This window comes from Meleagris gallopavo, chromosome 6, assembly GCF_000146605.3.
Source record: "Meleagris gallopavo isolate NT-WF06-2002-E0010 breed Aviagen turkey brand Nicholas breeding stock chromosome 6, Turkey_5.1, whole genome shotgun sequence".
Classification (NCBI taxonomy): Eukaryota; Metazoa; Chordata; class Aves; order Galliformes; family Phasianidae; genus Meleagris; species Meleagris gallopavo.
Genome location: NC_015016.2, coordinates 25,865,628 through 25,889,501, shown reverse-complemented (window position 1 = coordinate 25,889,501; position 23,874 = coordinate 25,865,628). Strand labels below are relative to the sequence as shown.

Sequence of the window (23,874 nt, the reverse complement as noted above, 5' to 3'; positions counted from 1 at the left end):
TTTGAAAAACTTCCACTTACATGTGGGCTTTTCTCTTCCTGGTGTAACACAGGTGTAATATCTTTGCTGAGACCTCTTTTGCTGGATGTGGTCCCAACTATCCAACAGACTGCTGCTTTGGCTCTCGGGAGGCTTGCCTATTTTAACGATGACCTGGCAGAAGCAGTGGTGAAGGAAGGCATTCTTCCACAGCTCGTGTTTTCATTGTCTGAGCAGAATGTAAGGCATCATTGTTTTCTTAAGTAATCATTTTTATTTAAACTGTTGCACAGGTAAAGGGAAATCTTTCTGTATTGGCTATCTGCTGATATTCCTAGCATAGCAAGAAATGTGTGGAAGTCAGAGAGTGTGCGTGCTTGAACTCCTGGGAGATCAGTGTGTATAACTGTGAGCTTAAACAAGTTTTGACTTTAAAATTCATCTTACCCTCCAGTGCATTATAAGAAATACACTCATGGCATTGTTATGGTTTTAAAATATTGTAATAATGTTACTATGCAATTGCATTGCAAATAAATCTCATGGTGTCTCTTTCTCCCCTCTTGCCATTTTTCCTTCAGCTTTTTCATATATTCTAATTTTTGATTCCTAACCTAAATAAACAAAACAAAACAAAACAAAAAAAAACAACAAAACAAACAACAAAACTTTCAGTACAGTTTCTAGTGACTGGCAAATGGAGGAGACAGCTGACAGTTAAGTCCATTGATACCACTGCCATACTTGAGTTGTGATTTTGGCTAATTAGATTTCTGGGATATTATGATTTCAATGGCAATATAGTTTGGAAAAGTGTATTTTCATTTTCAGTATTCTGAAGAAGACAAATGCAAGTATTCTTTGCTTTCTTTTTTTTCTTACATGTCTGGCCATTCCCTATACAGTTAATCAAAACAACAACAAAAAGTCTGAAAAGGTCTTAGACAAATTTATGACCATTTTGGTTAATTTATGTTTTTAAGAGAAGGAGGAAAACAGAACTTTTTTTTCTTTTTCTTTTTTTAATAAATAATTTGGAAGCCACCCCCCTGCTACAATTCAAAGCACTCACTAAATTAGCTCGACTATCCTGATTTATCTCTTCCATGTTACTGCCAGTGCTGTTGCTACATCTGTGAGATGGCTGTAATTCAGAATCAGTTGGGGCAGGAGCAAGATTAGTGTGAGGTCATGGAAATCCTACTCTGTCTTGGTGACTGAGGGCAAGTAAAGGAAACTCATTATCCAGTTCATGCAGAGTTTAGCAATGCATGCAGTTTGTTACTTTCCATAGGCAAAAAAACCCACCAAACCAAACAAAAACAAACAAACAACAACCAAAAAAACCACTCAAAACATTTCTATTTCATTCACTCCTAAAGTATCAACATCTATATTTAAGGAGCTGATTCTCGGAGCACACAACAAATACTAATTCTGCTGGTTTATGGAGAATAGTTACAGGGTCACATCCCAGGTCAGTGTTTTGTCAATTAAACTGAGCGAAATAGAGTTTTACAGTATGTACTAACTTGTTTGTAAACAAATGTGTTTTGAATAACAATAAAAACAAATAAGTGTTTTTCTTTGCCAGAAGTGTAATTACTCAACAGAAATAATGTACCCGTATTTGCACAGATGTAGACTGATGTGAATTATTCTAGCTTCATTTATTTCAGCAAAACTGAATGTAACTTAAACTAGCTAGGGGTTTGTCCACTTGTGCCTGTACTGTTTCCCCTCACCTTCTTCCCCTAAGATGCCTTTCTTGTAAATTACATTCATTGTATCTACTTGTAGGCCTTAACTTAGAAGTCTGGGTTTTTGGCAGTAGGCAGTTATATCTAAACTAAGCAGAGACAGGGCGTGCACTGTAGCACTAGAGGATGACTGCTCTTTACATGCTGAAATAATGGTGTTTGGGCCATTGCTAGCAATCAAAGTGCTTGGCAGTGCCTGGATGTGGTTGAGGGGGTGGCAGAAGCAGATCTCCGTTGGCTCACATGAAGCCAGTGTGGTTTGAGGCAGGAGAAGTATGGTGTACACTGTTGCTTGGCCAGAGTCCACTTCACTTACCTATGGAGCTGTTGCAGATAGTCCTCTACTGCCACACCTTAGTGCTTCGGGGAAGTTTTTCAAAGGTGTTTGGGCACCTGGCAAGAGGCGCAAAAGTCTCTATGGACTTGATCCCAAAGGGATGAGGGGTTTTCTTTGTATAAGTTCTGGGTACCTTGACAGTAGGAATCCAGCATAACTAACTGCCTAGGCTCCCTGTACAGAGCAGGGGAGAATGAAACATCTTGGAATAAGATTAAAACCAGCTGGTGCATGGAGAGGGAGCTTTCCCAAGCTGATCCACAGTGCTAATAGGCCAGCTGCCAAGAGCACAGGGTAGTGGCAGTAGGTTGGTTGTGTCCTGCTGAATCTTGCCCTCGTTGCCACACAGAGACTTCACAAGAGGGTTGAGTGGTCTTTCTGCCAGCACAGTTGTGGCAGGAGTGCTTGAATTGGATTCTGAATTTTGAAACCGTAGAGCAAGGAAGAAATGTAACCTTCAGCTTCCACATACTAAGGATAGCTTTGAAATTGCAGAAGACTACGAAAAGCGATTTATAAAATATGCTTTTCAAAGAAGCCACAACCACCACTGCAGTTTATGTGGAACCCCATGACGTGTGCAGCATTGTACATTACAAGGATGCACCAGCACTGAGGCAGAAATGTAGAAAACCAGAGACAAGTGCTTGGATTTTCTTGAACTTGTGACAGAGGTGCCAAGCTTAGTCTGTTTGGAAGTGAGCTGTTTCTGGACACATGCAGGAATAGATTTTCAAGTTGCCTGGTCAAAGCTGAGGACTATCACACTGGGTGTCTGCCAGTCTGGGTTTTCAAGATCTCAGCTGAGCCATAGGCAGTATTTAGGCATTTGGTGATTCAGTTCCTAAAGACTTTTATTACATCATATTCTCTGTGTCTCTGTTTCCTGTTTGTAAACAGTGTTTTCACATACTGATGTTACAAGGGTATGCACATTAGAAACTGTGAAGTCTTGTGGATGTTGCAGATGGGTAGAATTAGTTTTAGGAGCTTGCTCTGCATAACCTATGTAACCTGGTTAAATATGTGAAGAACTATTGTTTTTGTAGCCCTTATCACTCACAACTCACTTAAACAAACAGACTTATCTAGACTATTATCTTTTCCTCATATCCTCTTAGCCCTCTACTTTTTTTCCATTTGTTTGTGCACTTGCTGCAGATTTTAGATCATGAGCTGTCTGAAGGAGGAACTGTATGTTCATTGTCTGTGTGATGCCTGGTGGTCCTGATTTGGATCTGAATGAGATACTGTTGCTATTAAAAAGTCTAATTTATGCATGTCTGTGTTCTAGTATGCAATAAACTACTAAATGTTAGTAAAAAGCATTTTTTTTTTCTCATTTGTATAGCGTTTCTACAAGAAAGCAGCTGCATTTGTGTTAAGAGCAGTTGGTAAACATTCTCCACAGCTAGCTCAGGCAATAGTTGAGTGTGGAGCGCTGGAAGCACTTGTGATTTGCTTGGAAGATTTTGACCCTGGAGTGAAAGAAGGTGCAGCTTGGGCACTCGGTTATATTGCCCAACACAATTCAGGTAACAGGTTCAGTTTGTTATCTTTCAACCTAATATGGTGTGAGAGTTATGGACATCACAGTAATATAATTTATTATAAATCAGAACAAAAGACCTTTTTTTTTTCTGTAATAAAATTTTAAACTTGGAGTAAAAACCTGGCAACACTGTCCCTTATGTGAGAAGCTGGTGTATCTGACATCCACAATGACCTGCTGTGTGAGAGTTGCTCTAAGAAGAGATGCATTGGATGAGTGGCGGGGAAATGACATTCTGTTTTATTCTCCTTTGTGAGGAAATTTCAGAAGCTGTACTATTATGTAACTGTTACCGTGGAACAAAATTTCTTTTGCTTACTGTAAGTTCTTTTTTTATGTACATAGTAAAAGGGAGAAGTCTAGGCAGAACCAAGTTCCATTCAGCTGACAGCACAGCCTGCAGTATAAATGTGCTAAATTCATTGCAGTGACTATAATATCATTAGGCAGCAGACCACACTCTTTCCCTGGGATTCAGGAATAGGTTTGAGGAATCTGATGTCGAGCAGCTCGCTGCTGTCTTGCTGGCAGTTATATAACTCACTGGCAGTGTCATGTTCCTATTTAAAAGCCAATCCACATGGTCAATAATTCTTTTACCAGCTATTTATATAGTTCAAGTAAAAGTTTGGAGCTAGGAAGAGAAGAACTGAGAGACAAAACTGCTGAATAGAAAGCATGGAGTAAATAGCCTGTGTTCATATTGGTTAAAGATAAAATTATTCCAGGATCACAACAGTTTGGAAGCTATTCTTTTTTTAATTGCTGTTAAGTGTTTGGCTGCAAAAAGTATGGGGTATTTTCCCCACTTACTGGGACCAACTCTAGAGTTGTCAGTGTCTTCCGTATGGGCTGCCTTTTAGCAGGGAACAAATTTATTCTTGGTACACCTCTCTGCTAAGAACCTTTTTATTTTTTGGCTATTGGATCAGAATCCCTGAAACCAAATGTTACTTTCATCTGAAATATATTTGCTAAGTGTCATTTGAAAGTGTTCTTTTGTATAAATGTTTGTAGTCTAAGAGTGTCTGTGTTACTCTTAACATAAACATGTCTGTAGTTTTGTTATATCAGTAAATCAATATTGACTCACCTCAATTGCCCTTCATGCTATTCATTGTGTGGATGCTGGCTGATCTTTAGGATGATCCAGTTCACTCTGTGATGGCACTGTCTGCAAAGATGAAGATGTGGATGTATTGAATACAGCAAACTTCTTATACAAATTTTTATTTCGTGGTTATAAATGATTTATTCACTGACAGTGGATGGATGGATGGATGGATATTTCACTAGTTTATGCCGGCAATAAGCACAGCATTTTTAGGAATTGGGTTGAAATTGTGAGGACAAGGACAGATCACTCAATATCATAAGTTAAAAACAAAACAAACAAAAAAAGCAAAACAAAAACAAAAAACAAAAAACGAACAAACAAAAAAACCTCAACAACCAAAATCAGTTATTCCCCTGCTGTGGAGCTGCCCAACTACAGCCAACTGGGTATTTACCTTCCTCTCTGACACAATCACAGGAAGCCTCTAAAATAGTGACTACTGAAAGTAGAGCAGTTACACTGAAGGAAGATCTCTCTGTGCATAGTACGTCTCTTGTACTGCTGCAAGCATTTGCAACAGTTTTGTTGGAGGTGGGATCCAAAGTTGGATCTCTTCTTATCAACATTTGGTATTTACTGTTAAAGAAACTCTGGATTGGACTCATACTTTTGCGTTGACTAAATTTGGCAGTTATGATTTTCTCTCACTGGCTGTGGGCGCATATTGCAGTTTAAACTCTAAACATAGAGTGGGGTGATAAATGGTTTTCCCCACCCACAAGAAATTTTTCAGTTTCAAAAATTGTTTCTGTTCTAAATAGGGACAACGTTAAGGCAAGATCTTTTTTTTTTTTTTTTTAACCACCCGTAAAAGATGGTGTGGGGGAAGTTTACTTGGCCTCAGCAATAATAGTTTCACAATTGGGGCATATGCCTGGGAGATGGGAGACAGATTAACGCCCTGATCTGTCTTAGATGACATGTGAAACTCAGTCTCTGGATGCAAGCACAGGCTCCTAGCATTAGGTTGTATCTGCTCTGCAGTGGGAGAGTTTCTCAGTTTTTATCAGAAATTCCATCCATGACATGATAAAGCTGCTCTCTAGGAACTACAGTGCATGTTCCCTTGAAAAGACTTTTAACTTTGAGAAATCGGGACTTTTTTTCTTCTCTGAAAAAAAAAACAAGAAAACAACAGCAAACAACCAAACAGATTAGCAAGTTCCTTTCTATCTTCATACAGCAATCACTTAAAATACAGTTCATCTGTGAACAGGTATTTCCAGAATGCCTGCAAGACTTTAGGTCAAGACAGAGATTCCAAGACACTAGAAATTCTGCTAGGTCCATTTCCAAAGCGTAGCCTGAGCTCGTGCAGTTCTGCTCATTCTGGAAGATCCCCTTGAGCTGTGTTCAGATACTGATTTTACTCCAAAGTTTGTGGATCAGTGTATGCTTGAACTTTGCCAGTCATTACTGCTACTGTATATTTGTGTTTGAAAAGAAGTGCAGAGTTTCAAATAATATCAAAATGCTATCAAGTCCATGAAAAGTATTTTATAAAATTTTACTTGTACAATTAATTTGAATGCAAAATTCTTATTAGAAAGAAATGCGTATAACTTAGCTTCCCATTTTCTTTGCCTTCACAAGAGCACGAAAGATGTAATTTACTAATGCTTGTACCTGCTTTAGCATACGGTGAACTGATAGTAAAATGAAAATAATCAACACTATTTATATTCAAGCATATTGCTGAGAGAGGATTTAAATTCATTTTCTATCATGCCGTGGTGCCTTAGGATCATAGGGTAGTTCAGGTTGGAAGGGCCCTCAAGAGGGTTCTAGTCAAGATCCCTCCTTAGAGCAGAGTCAGCTACAACACTGCTCACATCTTCAGTGACTTCAGTCTCGTAGGAACTTTGCCTTATTCCAAGATCTAAGTTTGCCTCGTAATTAACAACCACCATCCCACTGATTTGAGCTTTTCCCACTATTTCCAGTGAAATATTCACCACTATGGTTGAAGTGGTCTGCATAAATTAATGATCTCAAAGTGCAGCCTTTTGGACTACTTGTGGGGATTAGAGTCTTTCTATGTGGTCATCACATAATCACGTGTTATTCAGAAAGATACAGTATTGGTGGTTGTGTTAGTCAAAACCTGTTGTTTCCTGTGGCTACACCTGCCACCACAGCAGGGTCTGTTTGAGAACCATGCTCTCGACTGAAACATACATTTGTTTCCAAGCAAAGAAGGTTTTGCTGCTGCTTTCTTGCTGGGAGCAAATGCTGTATTCCCATAGTGGCTTTCCTTCCCTGGGGGCTACCATCACATTCACTTCCTCCTATTCATTTTTTTGCCTCATCTTTTTTTTTTTTTTAATCCATCCACTTACTGCTAATTTGTTAATGTTAGTATGGATTTTTTGTTTTAGATCAATTCTATAAGACTCTCCATTGATTTCAGAGAGTGTGTAGTCAGGAGTTTATTGACTCCTCTTTGTTCACTCCCAACTCTTCCTGATCACGTAAACTCATGACTAGGCCTCAACTTACTTTGAATTAATTTCTCAGTCCCTGGTGAACACTTCTGTACTGAGACAAATCAGTACAACTCTAGTACTGCTTCTAGCTGAAATGGTGACATCTTAAACTCCACTGGCTTTCTTTATCAGTCTTCCTCGTAGCTCTGTGTCTGTCTGTCTTCCTGTCTGTAATATATCCCTTTGCTAAAATCCTCTCCATATTTCCGGACAAAAGCAACTTACTTGTAGTGAGTGTTGAGTCCAAGCTCTGTTGTCTCCCGTTACATGTAGAATCACACTCACTGCTTACTCTCATGCAAGGAGAAGTCCTGCTTAATCATCATGCAGCTGGGAGAGTTCTTTGGTCTGTGTCCCAGGCTACAATTCTGACCTTGCCTTTTTCCTAAACTTCTGTTGATTTAAATGAAATTCATAAATTAGGTTTTTTTTCTTTTTCTTTTTTTTCTGTTGTCTTTCTCCTTCTGCTGGTTTGGTCTTTACCCACATAACGCATTCTTGGAAGAGTGTTAAGTCTTTCTGTAATTTATTCTGTTCCATCTCTTTTAATTTCTTTGTCTGAATATTTGTTTTTAAAAATTTCTTCCTGAAAACTGTATTTTCTCCTTTAACTTTCTCAGCATTCTTTATTTTTTCTCCATATCTATCTATATTCTGCAACTGGATAGCAAAGTTTTAAAAATCCTTATTGCACAGTTTGAATTAAAAAATTTCCACTAACTTGGGAGATTAATCATCTTTTTGAGAAAAAGAACTGCAATTATCATAGCATCATTAGTACTTAGTATCATAGTTTTGGGCTGAGTTGACAGGGGAAAGTGATGGGAGAATACGTATTTTCTTTTGTCCCGCTTCAACTTCCTCAGTTTTCTGACAGTCTTTTTCCTATTCCACTGTCTTGACACCTGGTCAGCCCTACATGTGGTAAGCTATTAGCCTTGAACTTTACAAACACCACTGGAAGAACGACCACTTAATTAACCATGACCAACAGTAGCCATCAGTATTTAAATGATATCAAGCTTCTAACAGCAAGAGCTGATCTTAATTGAATCAGATTGAGTTTGCTCTTTTAAAAATACTTTTATGGTTACTTTTACATACGTGGGCATTGCTGTGACCTTAAGGTATTGCTCTTTCCTTCCTTCCTTGATCTCAGCTCATAAGGTATCAAAGAAACATCTTCTTCTAGAACTGTCCTGTAGCTCTTGACATAATTTCTGTGATATTAGCATCTCGTCAGCAGACTGCAGGCAGTTGAGATGGTTGCTCTGAAGTTGCTTCTGAGACACCGTCTGTAACTGGGCACGGTCCGATGGATTAATCCAGACCTTTGGTCAGTAGTTCCTGATGTATTTCTCTCTGTCAGCATAAAGTATCAAAATACAATTTGAAAAAAAAGACAGGTGTATTTTTTCCATGAAAATGGAATGTAGTTTATACCGCTTGTATTGTTTAGCTAGTTCTCCAGTCTGTTTTCATACATGCTGCAGGTACATTTTGTCTCAAATCTGTAAACTTGCAGCCAGACCATCAGGCAGGGTTTTGTTCCAATCACATGATGTTTATTTGCAGGGTGCACACTGTATGCTTTCAGTCAAGAAGTTACTTGGAGGTTTAATATTGTACTAGTTTATTTAAAAACTCGCTGCATTACTTACAATTTCTGAGGTGATGTTTATACTTTGCTTAAAATATTGTATCCTGTGAAATAATGTATAGTGTAAATATTTGAGTTATCACATGCCTTGGAGTGTGTGACTATAATTCACTAATTGAAAACAAATCTGGTCAGGAATATTATTTGGATGCTAACAACCTAATGATGACATGACTTACAGATTTCATGAAAAACTGTATTAGTCTATGTATATTTAATGAAGTATGCTATATTTTTCTTAGTATGAAAATGTCTTTATGGATGGACTATAAATCAAAAGCTAAGTTAGAGTCTTGAAATACAACAGCTATATGTTGCCATGGTACTGCAAGTCAAGATAAATGTTAAAGATAATAATGGATATGCATAATAAGATGTAGCAAAACTGAGCTAAGACCTAATAGACTATTGAATTCATCGTGATTTTTACTGCTTTTCCACACTATTTGGAAACAGCACAGCTTTGTTACAGAATACATTTTGCTTGTGGTATCCAGTAATTCTTATTTTAGGACTGTGCTTAATGCTGCATATATATAGAAAGAGCTAATGAATTTCCAATGGTGTAATTTTTGTCCCTGTAAGCTAATCATGTGCTCAGATTCTTTTTTTCTTTTTTATCTAAGGTGCAGTTAGTTAAGGATATTGTACTAATCTCAGACACACAATATCCCAGTGATGATATTTCTCATTAATCTAATTGTGTGCAATAACATTTTGATGTCACTAAGGAATACATTCTGTATTTCCCCATGTATGGTTGCAAAACCTCATTTTGATAGGTTCTGTTTTTTCAGTCTTTTATGTAAGATAAATCTTTTATGTGTGTTTTTTGTATTTCTGTTTTTGGCATTTGATCTATGCTAATATCTGCTTATCATTTAAAGAGGGTAAAATGCTCTCTAATTAGGTGGTTGGTAAAATTTTGGTACTTTGGCTTTCTGTGTTGTTGTTAGCCATGCATAAAATGCTTTCCTATTGATCAGTGTAGAATAGCCAGGGTTTAAACAGCTGACATCTGCTTACTTTAAAAAAAAGAAAAAGAAAACAGAATAACAAACCATTTCAGCCTAATCTACCTCAAATGTGTGCATGTAAATGGGGGTCCATCTATTGACCTGCATTCTTTTCAGTTTTGGATTGGTCCACATGGTTTATGAAACCAGGAGGGCTGATTTGAAATGCAGATGTCGAGACAGTGAACTACACCCTCCCCTTTTTCCTTTGCTGTATCTGTCAGGGTGAAAAATGGCTTGCACAAGGGTCAGTCACCCATACTCACTTAATTACTTTCCTTGGACCTACAGAACTGTCACAAGCTGTGGTGGATGCAGGAGCCGTTCCTCTTTTAGTGCTCTGTATCCAGGAGCCAGAAATTGCTTTGAAAAGGATTGCTGCTTCAACTCTTAGTGATATTTCAAAGCATTCTCCAGAGTTAGCACAGACAGTAGTGGATGCAGGAGCTATCGCTTACTTAGCTCAGATGATCCTGAACCCTGATGCTAAACTGAAGGTACATTTAAAAATTATTTTTAATCTCCATTTTACCAGTTGTTACTTGATATTGAATCACTGACACAGATGCGTATATTTATTTAGAAAGCTCTTGTTTTGAACGTTGGCAAAACGTAATTCCGCAGTGACAGAGTTCCGAACACGTTCGCAGATTGAGCTACTGCATAAAAACTGCCGCCCAGTGAGGAGCAGTTAAATCAATCTTTCAATGAACAGCGTTTTATTTATTTTAATTGTAAAGTATCATATGAGGAATGCAATCTGATGTACGAAACCCCATCCTTTGAATTTCTCTAACAAATATTTTTAATAGAGAAAATCTGCACAATTCAGTTAGAAAAAAGGTTCTGTACGCTTAAGATTATACTGTAAGTTAATATTAAATGTATGATTGTATTTTAGAATGTGCTATCCGATATGAATTGTTCTTGTTGAAGAATTTCTCACAAGTTTAATGTACTAAAAGTCAAATTTTTTTCTTAATGTAATTTTCCTGTTTAACAGTAACAAAAGACAATATAAAAATGCCACTTCAAACAAACAGATACAACGATTTAAATAACTGATTTGGCACACCAAATGTGGACGAATAAAGATACTTTCTGTAGGTGTCACTAAACTTTAAGTTACAGTTTTAAATTTATATATATATATATATATATTTCTTCTTTATGACATAGTAAGTTTGAATGGCATGAAACAAAGGAGAAACTTTTGTTCAGGAACCAGCAAATGTTCTGAGCCATTATATTCGTGCATGAATTGATTCAGTGAATTGTAAAGTAGCTGTAATTGTTTTCTCTATCCTCTTTGTTTTCCTCGATGCAATAGATTTTTGTGTGCAGGAGGAGTGCGTGTTGCAGGCTGTTTGTCTACTATTGATTTTATAACAATTTTTATTTACTAGTGTCAGGTGCTGTCAGCGCTAAGCCAAATAGCAAAGCATTCAGTGGATCTTGCAGAGTTGGTGGTTGAAGCAGAAATTTTCCCAGTTGTGCTCACATGCCTGAAGGACTCGGATGAATATGTCAAGAAAAATGGTGCAACTTTAATTAGAGAGATAGCAAAGCATTCGCCTGAGGTAAAACCTTGAAAATGCAAATACAAGGTCATATCATTAGATTTTACACTTTAAATAAAATACAGGATTATTCTGTCATTTGCTTTTTGAAAGGGAGGGCAAATGGCTGTTTGGCATATTCATTGGAAAAATATGGAAATGCTTGCTGATATTATGAGATGTGTATTGAATATGAATTGGCTTAGGAAAATTGGGAATCGCATAAAATGCACCTGGCTATTTCATTCCATGAGATATCAGTGCAGAGAGGGAGTTTTAGGCTGACAGTACTGTCAGTGTCAGATATTAAAAATACCACAAGTAAAGCCTCACAGAAGTCGTGATAGCAGCTTATAAATGACACGAGCGTGTTGCGACAATAACAGACGGTGTGTGTCTTTCTGAAAAAATCTTTGAGGGAGTGCTCGTATCACATTTCATTTATTTTTCCAATAAGAATGAAACTCAGAAATTCCCTCATTTATTGTTAAACTGGTGATAGTTTTTTCCTATTAGCTTGAGTTTTTTATCGGATTCTCAGCATTTGCAGTCTTTTTGCCAATAACAGGTACAGAAAGGTTGTGAGGATCAGCAAAGCAAATGCAAAATGCAAAAAATAAATAATTAGAACTACATTAATCTGTCAAATCACAGAGTCATTTAACAGGCTCTAAATATGAGTATGGAAAGAAATGCAAGCAATGTATTTGTGAAATACACTAGTGCTGAAAACAACCATCGTAATACTAGCTTAACAGCCGAGAATTGTTTAAACATGAGATTTGCAGCCTGCTTGTGTCTGTGCAGTAGTACTGTACATCTCTGCACATGCGTGAGCCCAGATGTAGAGCTTGGCCGTCACTGGCTGTAGTTAGCTGCCATGTGAATGCTTTTTCCTAAGCAATAACTTTACATTTCATGTAGCTGTGTCACGAATAAAGCAATTTCCTTATAAAAGGCTCCAAGGTAAGAGTGGATTTTTCCTATTAGAAATCAGCTGGACTGGAAATCCACATGCCTTCAACTTTTGTTTATGCTATTGCAACTCTTGAGCAGGTGTTACTTTTACTTTGGAATCTTTACAGAGATGTGGTACAGACCCAACAACGTAGAAAGAAATAATCATAATATGGAATTCTGTTAATTTATATGCATTGTTGATACCGTATATTCTCTACTGCTGTCCCTTAAGTGATGTGAGAAGCAATGCCACTTGGAATGAAACATGTCACATAGCTTAATGTACACAGCAAACATCACAGACTATGGACATGATTATCATTTATAAGCAAGGCTATATAATTGGGCATTTTGGAGAAAAGTCCATTGCTCCCTGGATGTGTCCTTTAGATATACAGTGTTAACAGTTGATGAAGCCCAAGTTGGTTTTGGGCAACCATGACAGCTGTCTTTGGATTCATGCCTCGGTGTGGGGGAGGAGGATCACAAAGGCTTTAATGCTGCTGAGGTTATCTATAGAACACAGGTGAGAGGAGGTATGGGCTTTTCCTTCTTTCCTTGCACAGAACACATGTTGCTGGCTTGGAGAACAAATGTGCAACAGTATGAAAGAGCGTCTGGCTCAGTAGTTGTGTCTTCAAGGTCAATTGTGTATTTGGCTGTCATTTGCATGGTTCTTTCGTGTAACTGTATAAGTTGTTTTGTATAATAATGCAGTTGTATAGCATGGAATGACATTTTCAACATCAGAAATTCAGAATCCTGATTTCCTTGCAGTAAAGTGAATCAAAATCAGGGTAGCAAAACAGTTTAGTTCCTGAGGACTTTATGCTTCACTCAGTGCTTAACAATCAGTATGATACATCAGTCTTATCCTGGTTTTATTTTCTAAATCAGGAGGAATACATATAAAGACTTTTATAATGTGGTGCTTTATGGTTGTTGATACTTCGCAGTATCTAATCTGTTCTGTTTATCTTTACAGCTTTCACAGTTTATAGTAAATGCAGGTGGAGTTGCTGCTGTGATTGATTGTATTGGCAGCTGCAAAGGGACTGTCAGACTGCCTGGCATCATGATGCTTGGTTATGTAGCAGCTCATTCAGAGAACCTGTCAATGGCAGTTATTGTCTCCAAGGTTAGCTATCACTTTGCCTTCTTCCTATAATTCTTCAGTGGTGTTCTGAGAAAGAGATACAAATTAACCTAGGCAGAGCATGTGTTTTGTGACAGTATTATATACTTGCTGTTGATTAATGCACTTTCTTGTAATATTGCTGCTGCAATGTCTGAGATTATATGGTAGCTTGATCGGAGTTAGTCCTTATGAAGCTGAACCTTTTGTAAAATGACCTGGATTCATTTCTGAACATCTATTTGTATTCTACTACATTATTTTTCTGTGTTGCAAGTGAATGAAGACAAAAGTAAGTCAGAGAATTTCTATGGTTTGTTTCGTCACAAATGAATATTTGTGGCTACGTCAAAACTCCTTCTGAAACAAGAATGTTTAATGGCAGATTCTTTATTGCACTAGCATAACTGTTAGAATAGTCTTGCAACCAAAATCTTCAGAGTTGCAAAGACTTCAGTTTCTGAAATGTAGCATAGTTTGATTTGATTGTGCAAGTCATATTTCAAATGAGATAAACTATACGTTTTCAGGTTTAGATAAGTTCTGCTGGGCATTGGGATAGAAGGATGATGTAGTAGGGATATTTGCAATATGTGCAATAGGTGAAATTAGTGCCTGACGTAATATTCTAATGTGAATGATGCTAATGACAGGAGGAAGTAATTTCACTGGGCACTGTTGGTCCATTTTCATGCAGGCAGGTTGAGGAAGGTGATTCTCCCACTCTGATGAGACCCCAGTGACAGTAATGTGTTCAACTGTGGAGCCTTTAGCATGAGGAATATACAGACCTGTTACAGTGGCTTCAGAGGAGACAATGAGGATGCTGAGAGGGCAGGAGCACCTCTCCAGTGAAGGCGGGCTGAGGGAGCTGGAATTGCTCGGGCAGATCTCATTGCAGCCTTCTAGTACCTAAAGGGATTCTACAGGAAAGCTGGAGAGGGAATCTTTATCAAGGAGTGCAGTGATAAAACAAGTGGAAATGATTTTAAATTAAAAGAGAGTAGATCTAGATTTGATATTTGGAAGAAATTATTTTCTCAGAGAGTGGTGAGGTGCTGGCACAGCTGTGGATGCTCCATCCCTGGAGGTGTTCAAGGCCCGGTTGGGTAGGGCTTTGAGCAAGTGTACCTGCCCATGATAGGGAACTGGAGCTAGATTATCTTTAATATTCCTTCCAAGCCAAATCATTCTATGGTTTAAAATTTACCATATGAATAGAGACAACTAAGCAATAAAAACTGAGGAACGGAAGTGTTTTCTGATAGAAATGCAAGTTAAAAAATGAAAATTGTACAACTTAACATCCATATGTGCACAGAGAGGGTGGGTGTGATCAAAAAATTCTCTTCTGCATTTGAAGACAGAAGAAATGGTCTTTTGGCTTGCTCTTTGTGGAGATCCACCTTCTGTAGGTGTGCCCATGTCTCACCCCTGTAAAGGATGCCTAGTATGCTTCTGCTTTTAAATTCTTAATCATGATGAATCCAGGCTTATGTTCAAGAGGAAGCACCTATGTGTTAAATTTTTGAAAAGTAATGATTGCTACTGTAACTGAATGAGAGTGCAGTAAGGCTTTGTAGGGATCTGTGCAAACATCTGAAATGAAATATTTCAACAAATGATCCACAGAAGAAGCCTGAATAAACCTGAATCCCGTTTAAGAATATTCCTTCAGGGGAAACTAAGCTTTTTTGAGAGATGCATAATGCGAAAGGTAACGCTTGGTAAACTGGGACCATTTGCAAGCTATACACCTAATATGTTATAGCTCCATATGGCTGTACTAAGTGCTAGAAAAAATGAATATCAAAAAGTGACTTTGTGGGTCATACAGACAAACACTTCAGTGTGGTCTTCTGCTGCAACACTGTGAGGAAAGAGACACTCGAGTCCTTTGCAATATTAAGAAGTAGAAGGTGGAACACTGATGGAACAAAAGTTGTGATTCTATCTGTATTGCAAGTGCATATTTTTCCATTGTCTGTATTTGAGAAGAATCTTGAAAAAAAACAAAGGGAGTGCAGAAGAGGCCATAGATGATCCAGAGGATGGAAGAAAAAGTACTTCTAGTTAGAGATTTAGTAGCCTTGCCCCACCTAAAGTAATGTGAAGTGGTGATATCTGTTGAAGCATCCTGGACATAAAATACTGGCTACTGAACAGCTCCATAATCTGTGGAGAAAGGATAAAGATTGTGACCCCTTTTCCACAAGAACTTCAGTAACTGCTAGAAGTGAGTGAGGTATTCTTCACATCAAGCACTGAAACCTTTTTTGGAAGATATTGGATGCATCAAACATGAACTGCTCAACTCAAGCAGACTTTAGTCTTAGTATCGCCTGAATTGTGTGATGCATTCCTTTTTGTCCCTTAAAGTCTGTTAGCTTAAATGGACACAATATTGAATCTGTCTCTCTCATTGTTTAACTAAATTTGTAAAGATTTATTCAAAATTCTTGCTAGTCATGATGATGTAAAGATGTGACAACAAATGGCAATCATTCTCTTATAGCTTATATTATAGGAAGAGTGTTAATAGAGAAACATTTTCTAACAGTCTGTATCAGTTTAAAGGCAGTGCTTTTGGTTACTGCTACAGGGAATACCACCACTGTGTACCTGTTTGTTAGAAGAACAAGAAGATCATATTAAGGCAGCAGCTGCGTGGGCCTTGGGACAGATTGGCAGACATACTCCTGAGCATGCACGTGCTGTAGCAGTAACAAATGTGCTAGCCACACTGCTTTCTTTGTATATGGACACACGCAGTTCAGAAGATCTTCAGCTGAAAGCAAGTATATTCGAAGTATATGCAGTATGAGATATTCAATGTAACCGACATATCTAAGTGCTTAAAAACCATACATGGTATGTGTTTTTACTGATATTCAATAAGTTATGGATTTCCTGTGCCTGAAGGCTGTGTATCGTTTATTAGGACTGATTGGCCCTAATGGGTATATGTATGGTGCATACCCAATCATATGATACAACCACAGCAGTGTAATCTTTCATTTTCTTCCTACTTTAGATCAGAGTTGTGTGTACTCACAAATACTGTTATTTCCTACAAGTGACTAATTGTCTACCTTTTTTTCTCAAGTATGGGCTCTTGTATGAAGTGTTACAGAGCTCATAGTAGATTTGCTTACATTTTTATTATTGTAATAAAACTGTAACGAGTACTCAAAGTACTCTTCTCTTGAAAACGTGACTGTTCCTGTTTAGGGCCTTAATTCCATTGGAGCTAGTAAAGCTGGACTTTGATAAAGGGTAGTTTTGGGTGACAGTAAATGAACTGACTGAATAGTATAATATGACAGGATATGTTCTTCCAGGTTGTACTGTGCCTCTTTACAGTCCACCAAAGTACAACAAATCTCAGGTCTGTAAGATACGATGACAACTTCTGTATTGCTGTTTTCAGTGCTCACAAAAATATCAAGACAAAATTAGCTGTACCTAGAATCTGACCCAGTGAGGTCATTACTGCTTCTTGTAGCCAGCACTGAGTCTGTCTCACTGTTCCTGTTCCTTTCTGCCTGGATGGTAATGCATTTTGCTACCCCACACCAGCAGGCTCTCCCAATAAGCCAGTTGTAAAATACAATCTTTTAAACTGTATTTTGATTTAGCTTTCTTATTACGTTGAAGTACTTCAATTTACTTAAAGGGTCTACTCTTGCTTCCATTGTAGCCAAAGTAAAATTGCCATTACTTTGACCGTAGATAACTTAATAATAATATGAGGCACCATAGGTTTTGAAGCTTAATAAATCTAAGTAGAAAATTGATTCTTCATTAAGTGACTTGATGGACATAATATTTTTTATTTAAAAGATGCACTTTGAGAATTCTGATCCATTTGCTTTTTTTGCTTAGACTTCAGAGATATGTTTCATGAATTCTTGTTTTCATTGATGTCTCACTGTAGAAATTTTATTTTGCATTTCAATAGACTAAAAGAGCCTTAAAGAACATCCTTCAGAAATGCACTTATCTTCCAGCACTTGAACCATTGCTGCACGATGCCCCTCCCAACATTATGAAACACATTGTTGGGCAGTTTAGCAAGGTAAGAAAGGCTCTGCTTGATGAGTAATCACTTTCCATTTATCAAGAGAGTTATCATTCTAAATAAGAAGCATCTATAAAGGTCTTATTTGTTGTCTCAGGACCCTCAAGCTTCCCCTGTAGAAGCAGTTTGGAGCTTTGTTGCCTGTTAAAGATGGATATGGTTTAACTGGAACCTTCTATAGTTCATCCTAAGACAGTGGGAAAACAGTTAATTGCAAGCAAGGTGGTTTTTTTCTTCTTTGCCTCTTGAAATGAAGCAAAATACTAACTCACATGCAAATATTTTCACTGAGCCAAAGTATTATGTAAGTCCCAGTTACATCTGTTTTAGACGAACTGCAAGCTGTCTGTCCAGGAGTGGCTTAAGTTGGGTGTTTTACATTAGAGTATGAAGACCTCACCATTCTCATCTCCATTAAAAATTGCAGTTGCTTACTGTTAATTACATTATTAAGTACAATGTGCAAAGAGAAATGCAGTTTGATCAAAATGCAATCAAAATATTTCATTGCAATATCAAAATATTACATTTGCAATATAATGCAATATAATCAAAATTCCAGTGTCTGTTTTGATCACCAGCAATTGAAAGCCTTGTTTAACTGTAGACCTTTCTTTTGTGCAATACCGTGCAATGTAATCTATTAGCAGGGGGTACCAGATTCTCTTGGTGAGGTGTTCTTTTTGAAAATGACCAAGCAAAACACTTCTGATTAGCAATCAGTTCCTTTTATCAAAGATCTGGAAGTGCCATTGTTTGTAGTGTGTGCTGGAGATTTAGTCAGAATCCAGTACCTTTGCTTCTGTGTGCTGACTTGGAACTGTTAAAGAGTTGAGTGCGTAGTAATTGGTTACCCAGTTATACATTTGAATGTTGTTTGCTGTTGAAGCAGTTTTGTACCCTTCATATCAGCTGATGTTTTGTTTAATTTTTCTTCTGCATTGTATTAAACAAACTGTACTTGTCTAGCATTTGTTCTTCTAAAGTATACATTTAAAATTAAGTCCTTTGCACTAAAAGCTTTTTTCTCTCCTATACCACAACTTAGGAATTTCCTATTTTTAAACCTGAGATGCATTGTCTCTGTTTGCTTATTTATAGCACAGTATTCCAAGCTGTGCTTCAGGATAGGATGCTATTTGTTTTTGGTGCTGGACTGTGTCATTTTAGTATCGCCCTTTCTATGGTCTTTGCAATTCTGTGCTGTCTCAGTTTGGACTGGAAGATGGAAAGACTGGGTCTCTGAGGTTAGTCTATCTTTAGAGCTTCTTCCAAGAGACTTTTCTGCTGTCTTATCCAGCCTGGGAACCACAGTGTGGAGGCAGAAGGCAGAGGGAAAGGGCCAGATCCTGTCTCCTTGCTAGTTCTTCCTTGGCAGTTCTTGTAGGAGGAATGTGGAAACAGTCACTTCGGAGTTCCCAGTTGTTCCCAACATTTGTATGGAACAAGTAGGGAGAAGTGTCTATGCAGCCTTGTGTTTTCCTTACCAGTCTTTTGCAGATTTTTGCAGCTTAGAGGGACCAGAGGAGTGAAGGCTGTTTGCCTGCATGCCTGCCAGAAATCTCATCCTTATTTTCTTTGTCTTTTAGGCAATCCCTTCCTCCTTCAAGGCTCGTGTTTTACACTGACACACAATCAAATTTATGGCTTGATTTGTCCCATTAGTGAAGGCTTACAAAAAGCTTTTGCCCCCATAGTATGTAGCTCTCAGAGTTGGCTTTAAACCTATCTAGTTTTGCTGACATTAACATCTTGGATTATCCTTTTTTTTTAAATTTATTTTTAAAATAATTTTTATTTTTATTCCTGCAGGCCTGTGGGCCAGCAGACTACATGCTGTCGCTCTCCGTCGCCTGGCCCAGCCCCCACCTCCCTCTCTTTCGTCCTCTGGACAGAGCTGCATATTGGCATTACTCAGGGAGTGCAGAATGTATTGTCTGATCGTTTCTGCTTCTCATCCCCTTTGGCTGCAGAAACTTCACATTTTTGCTTTGTGTGTGTATGTGTGTGTAAAAAGGCTTCCATGGCTACACAGTGTGTTGTAGGATTTTAATATCCAGGAATTTAATAGTAGCATGTAATGCTTCGAGGCTGCATTGTTCACTTGCAACAATTCTCAGTATTGTCTTCACGCAATAATCTATACTAGATCATTATAATGATATAAAATTCTGCTCTACAATTAAACTGTGGGAATTGACATAAAAGACCCGAATAACTTGGTTTAAGTGGAACAAATGCTGTTATTATTCCATGTTAGTGTTCTGTTTTTATTATCTGTTTAATCTCCACAATCATCTTGTCTCTGTAGGGATAATTCAAGAAATATTATTTATGTAACGATAAATGTTCAATTCGCTATTTTTATCTGTGTTATGTATTAAAGTACACGTTAAATTATGCTTTAACAATAAAGGGCTGGTTTATGATACTTGCTGTATAACCGTGTTAAGATACAGAAGTCGTTACAGATGTTGTATCTCTAATGTGCTCCGTTTTATCTGTCCCCTGAATTAAAACAAGTTAGCAATATTTGAGGCTAGTAGCACAGAGGTTGCTTTAATAGAGTACATATTTTTAATATACTTCTCTGTGTAGGTGTTACCACATGACAGTAAAGCACGTCGTCTCTTTGTAACAACTGGTGGGCTTAAAAAGGTTCAAGAAATAAAAGCAGAACCTGGGTCACTTCTTCAGGAGTATATCAACACTATTAACAACTGCTATCCAGAGGAAATAGTAAGGTAGGGAAAATAAAAAAAAATAGTACATATATAACGTGAAATGTTCTTAATAGAAGCAGCACAAAATGAGGATTTAAAATATTAATTGAACTCCCACATGATTTTAGTTTTCAATAGAACAGTCTAACATTTGGTTAAATGCCCCAGTGGTATGCACAAATGTTAGAGATATACTTCTGAACACTTTCTATTTTCTGATTGGTTTTGGATTAGGTTTCTTTGTCTGTAAACAAAGCCCAAATAATGAGGCTGTTGCAGGAAATGGGGAAGAGTTAGTCCTGCACTACCCAGCCAAACTCTGAGGCTTCAGCACAGTCACTCAGAGATACAAATACCTACGGCAAGTTTAGTTTATCTTAGTAACTTATGTTTGGTTTCTCAGATATTGGTGAATTTTTGCTTACACCCTTAACTTCCCTAAGAGCCTGGCTGAATACTAGAATATTCAGATGCTCCTTTGAAACTTTCTCTGATGTACAGAGGGTCCAGAGGCTCTCCTACAGTTGCTCTGTCCGCAGCTGCCCTTCCTCCCCCAGCCTCATCATGAGGCTTAAGTGAAATATAAAAGGACCATACACCAGCTGTCTGCACCAAGTTGAACTTTGCCCTTAATGAATACAGAAACACTATTAAATAGCTTACAGTCAAAATGTCACTATCCTAAATTGTAATAAGGAGGTAAATGCCCTCCTAGATTCTAAATATCCATTCACCAGTCCTTCACTCCATCAACACATCAAAAGGATGTTGTACTCATGCACTCCCTCTACAGGCTCTGAAAATCTGCATCATCAATTTTAATTATAGCAAAGGAGATCTTTAGCTAATAGTAGCTACAGTCATGCAAAATGGAGCCCTGTTTGTATCCACGAAGAAAAGCCAGTAGCTATCAAACGGGTAAAAGTGAAATCATAAAGGAACTTTATTCTACAGCTACTGATACTTCAGAGGGAAAGAGGATGTTTATATGTCTCTGGATATAATCAATGTTTCCTTGTCCAACTATTTTATTTTTGTGTAAATGAAACAAAATTACTCGTGTAGACTGGGACATAACAAAGAAAAGGGCCTTTCCAGCATCTCTTGCGTGCATCTTATTGCTAATGGATGGCGGTTTCTGCTGCCCAAGCCACAGCTGCTACAATAGACATCAACTCTGGGGTTGTTTTGGAGCCCTATTATTTCAAGCTGTTTGCAGTCCATATATGATAATAGCACATTGACAAGTTACCTGTACAGTTGGAGAACTAATTTGAGTTCTTTTAAAATTTTAAAAAGTTTCATTGTATAGAATCATCTAGGAAGTCAGCAAGATAAATGGATCTTTGTTTAATTTGAATGTGTTGGAGTTTTTTTACTTGAGTACATTTTAGGCATAGTGCATGGAAATGTTCCCTTGTCCTTATAGTTAAAGCTTCCAGAGTTCAGAGGTGGCAATTTAACATGTCTGCAAAACAAGAAATGTACCGTGATTTATGTTTGTAGAGTAACACAGTAATAATTTTCACATACTCTTAACCTGGAAAACAAAAACTAAATGCAGCTTTGGTGATGCTTGCATACTGGAGGCATGTAGTTGGCCCATTGTGGAAAACTGAGTGACAGCAGGACAGTAATGGCACTCATGAAAGCATTCTACTTTCATGAGAACTTACTGGAGAACCTCTGTAACAGACAGAAAGTCATTGTGATTTTTTTTGTTGTTGTTATTCCATAATGCCTCTTGAAGTGATGTAGACTTCACATTAGCTTTGGTGTGTACGGTTATGTTTCACAAACAGCAGTAGACTATTGTTCTCTGTTAGCCTACGGTTCTGTGTAAACTCATGCCATTTTATTAAAGGCCATCATTTCAACAAAAGTTAGCATCCGCACTTCCCAGAAATGGCAATGCTTATGGCTGCTGAACCTGTCCAAAAACTAGTCACTTGCCTATATGCCCTAAAAGAAGCCAAACATTTTTTGAAAACCTGACTTCCAAGTATAAATGATACCGTAAGTTGAAAAGCAAGCTCTTACAGCACTGTCAGAGAATAACTATTTAATGCCAGGACTTTTTCCTGATCGATAGAAATATGAATAGTTTCATTACTTAGCACAGAACATGCTTTGTAGTCTAATGCACAAACAATATGTTTCTCTTTCAGGTATTATTCCCCTGGATATTCTGAGATGCTTCTGGAACGGGTGGAAAATTACCAACCAGTTTTATAAACTTCAATTTTTATTAGAGCTGTATTTCACGTTTACGCTTTTATGGCTGTAATACAAATACAGCTGCTGAAACTCTTGTTAGGTTTTGAAATCTTCTGCTGTTTGAACCACAGCAAGACCTCAGTATTTCCAGCAAGCTGTGTTTTGTTCTTTATAAAAATGTTGCTAAGTTTTTGTTCCTATTTGTTTTTCTCTAACTTTATGATCAGACGCTGCAGCATATATCAGTGGAATTTCATGCAAGGGTGTTGATTTATCACAGAAGCTTTTTTAGAATCAGTCATTTCCTTTTCCTTCCACAAGAAAGGCTTGTTATTATCTCATTCAAATTTTATCCTTCTCAGCACTTTATCAATTTTCCCCCTTTTGTCTTTGCATATTGTTTAGAGCTTCCCAAGCTTGATGAGGGGGAGGAAAAAGATGTCCCCTCTGCCTTTTCTAAGTATAGAATTCATTCTATGCTGAGGTTTTTTTTTCCTCACCACTACCTTTTGGAAAGTGATGTGATTTTTGCATCCCAAGACACATTAGTAGCTGCTAAATAGAGAAATAATCAGATCTGATGATGATAAAAGGGCTGTATTCTGCATGCTATAATAGTGTCGTGATCCTGGCATGCTAAATAGTACATCTGCAAAATTTCTTCTAATACAGGCAAGATTTGCTATGGAGGGAAGCAGCAATACATTGTTTAGTGTGTGTGTGTGTCATTGTTCCTATCGGAAAGGATAGAGTGAACTCAGACTTCCCACAGATACAAAAGGAGAGAAAGGACTCTGTGAGGTTCTGCCCCATTTGGGTTGGCAGTACCTGGGCCTCTCAGGAAGAGAGGAAAATTGTTTGGCTTCAGGAACGCTGTTAGCAAAGTTTTGAGCACATCCAGGGGAAAACTGAGGATAGTTGAGTTCCACTGAATTGAGTGGTGAGACTTAAGACTGCTCAGTAATTTCTCTTCAAGAGATGAAGTTGCTGCAGAATTGGGTTGAAACACATTTGGAACTTAGTCTTGAACTTGCAAATTATGTCGGCATGGAAATTATTGGAGGTATGAGCTTTTTTGTATACAACATCCTGAAAATACTTTTGCCTTCTTACGTAGAGTAAAAAAACTTTCTACATTCTACTTACTCTGCTGGTGTACTGTAGCAACAGAAACATGGAACAGCATACAAACCCTACAGGATTCAGCAAGTAATAGGTAATTGTGATTCATCATTTTTTGTTCTTCTAGCCATTTTCCTCTTCTAAGTACGCAGCAGGTTTTTTTTTTTTTT

The 23,874-nt window shown here is 37.7% G+C and overlaps 1 protein-coding gene across 1 annotated transcript; it reads left to right on the top strand.

Moving 5' to 3' along the window:
- SPAG6 (sperm associated antigen 6) lies at positions 1-23,868 on the top strand (the record flags this gene model as incomplete). Its single annotated transcript, XM_019616775.1, has 9 exons — positions 1-219; positions 3,428-3,611; positions 10,199-10,404; positions 11,314-11,487; positions 13,412-13,564; positions 16,164-16,355; positions 17,523-17,639; positions 20,241-20,386; positions 22,534-23,868. Coding segments are annotated over 9 exons (1,458 nt in total), but the record flags the coding sequence as incomplete, so codon positions are not given.
- Positions 23,869-23,874: the final 6 nt, after the last annotated feature.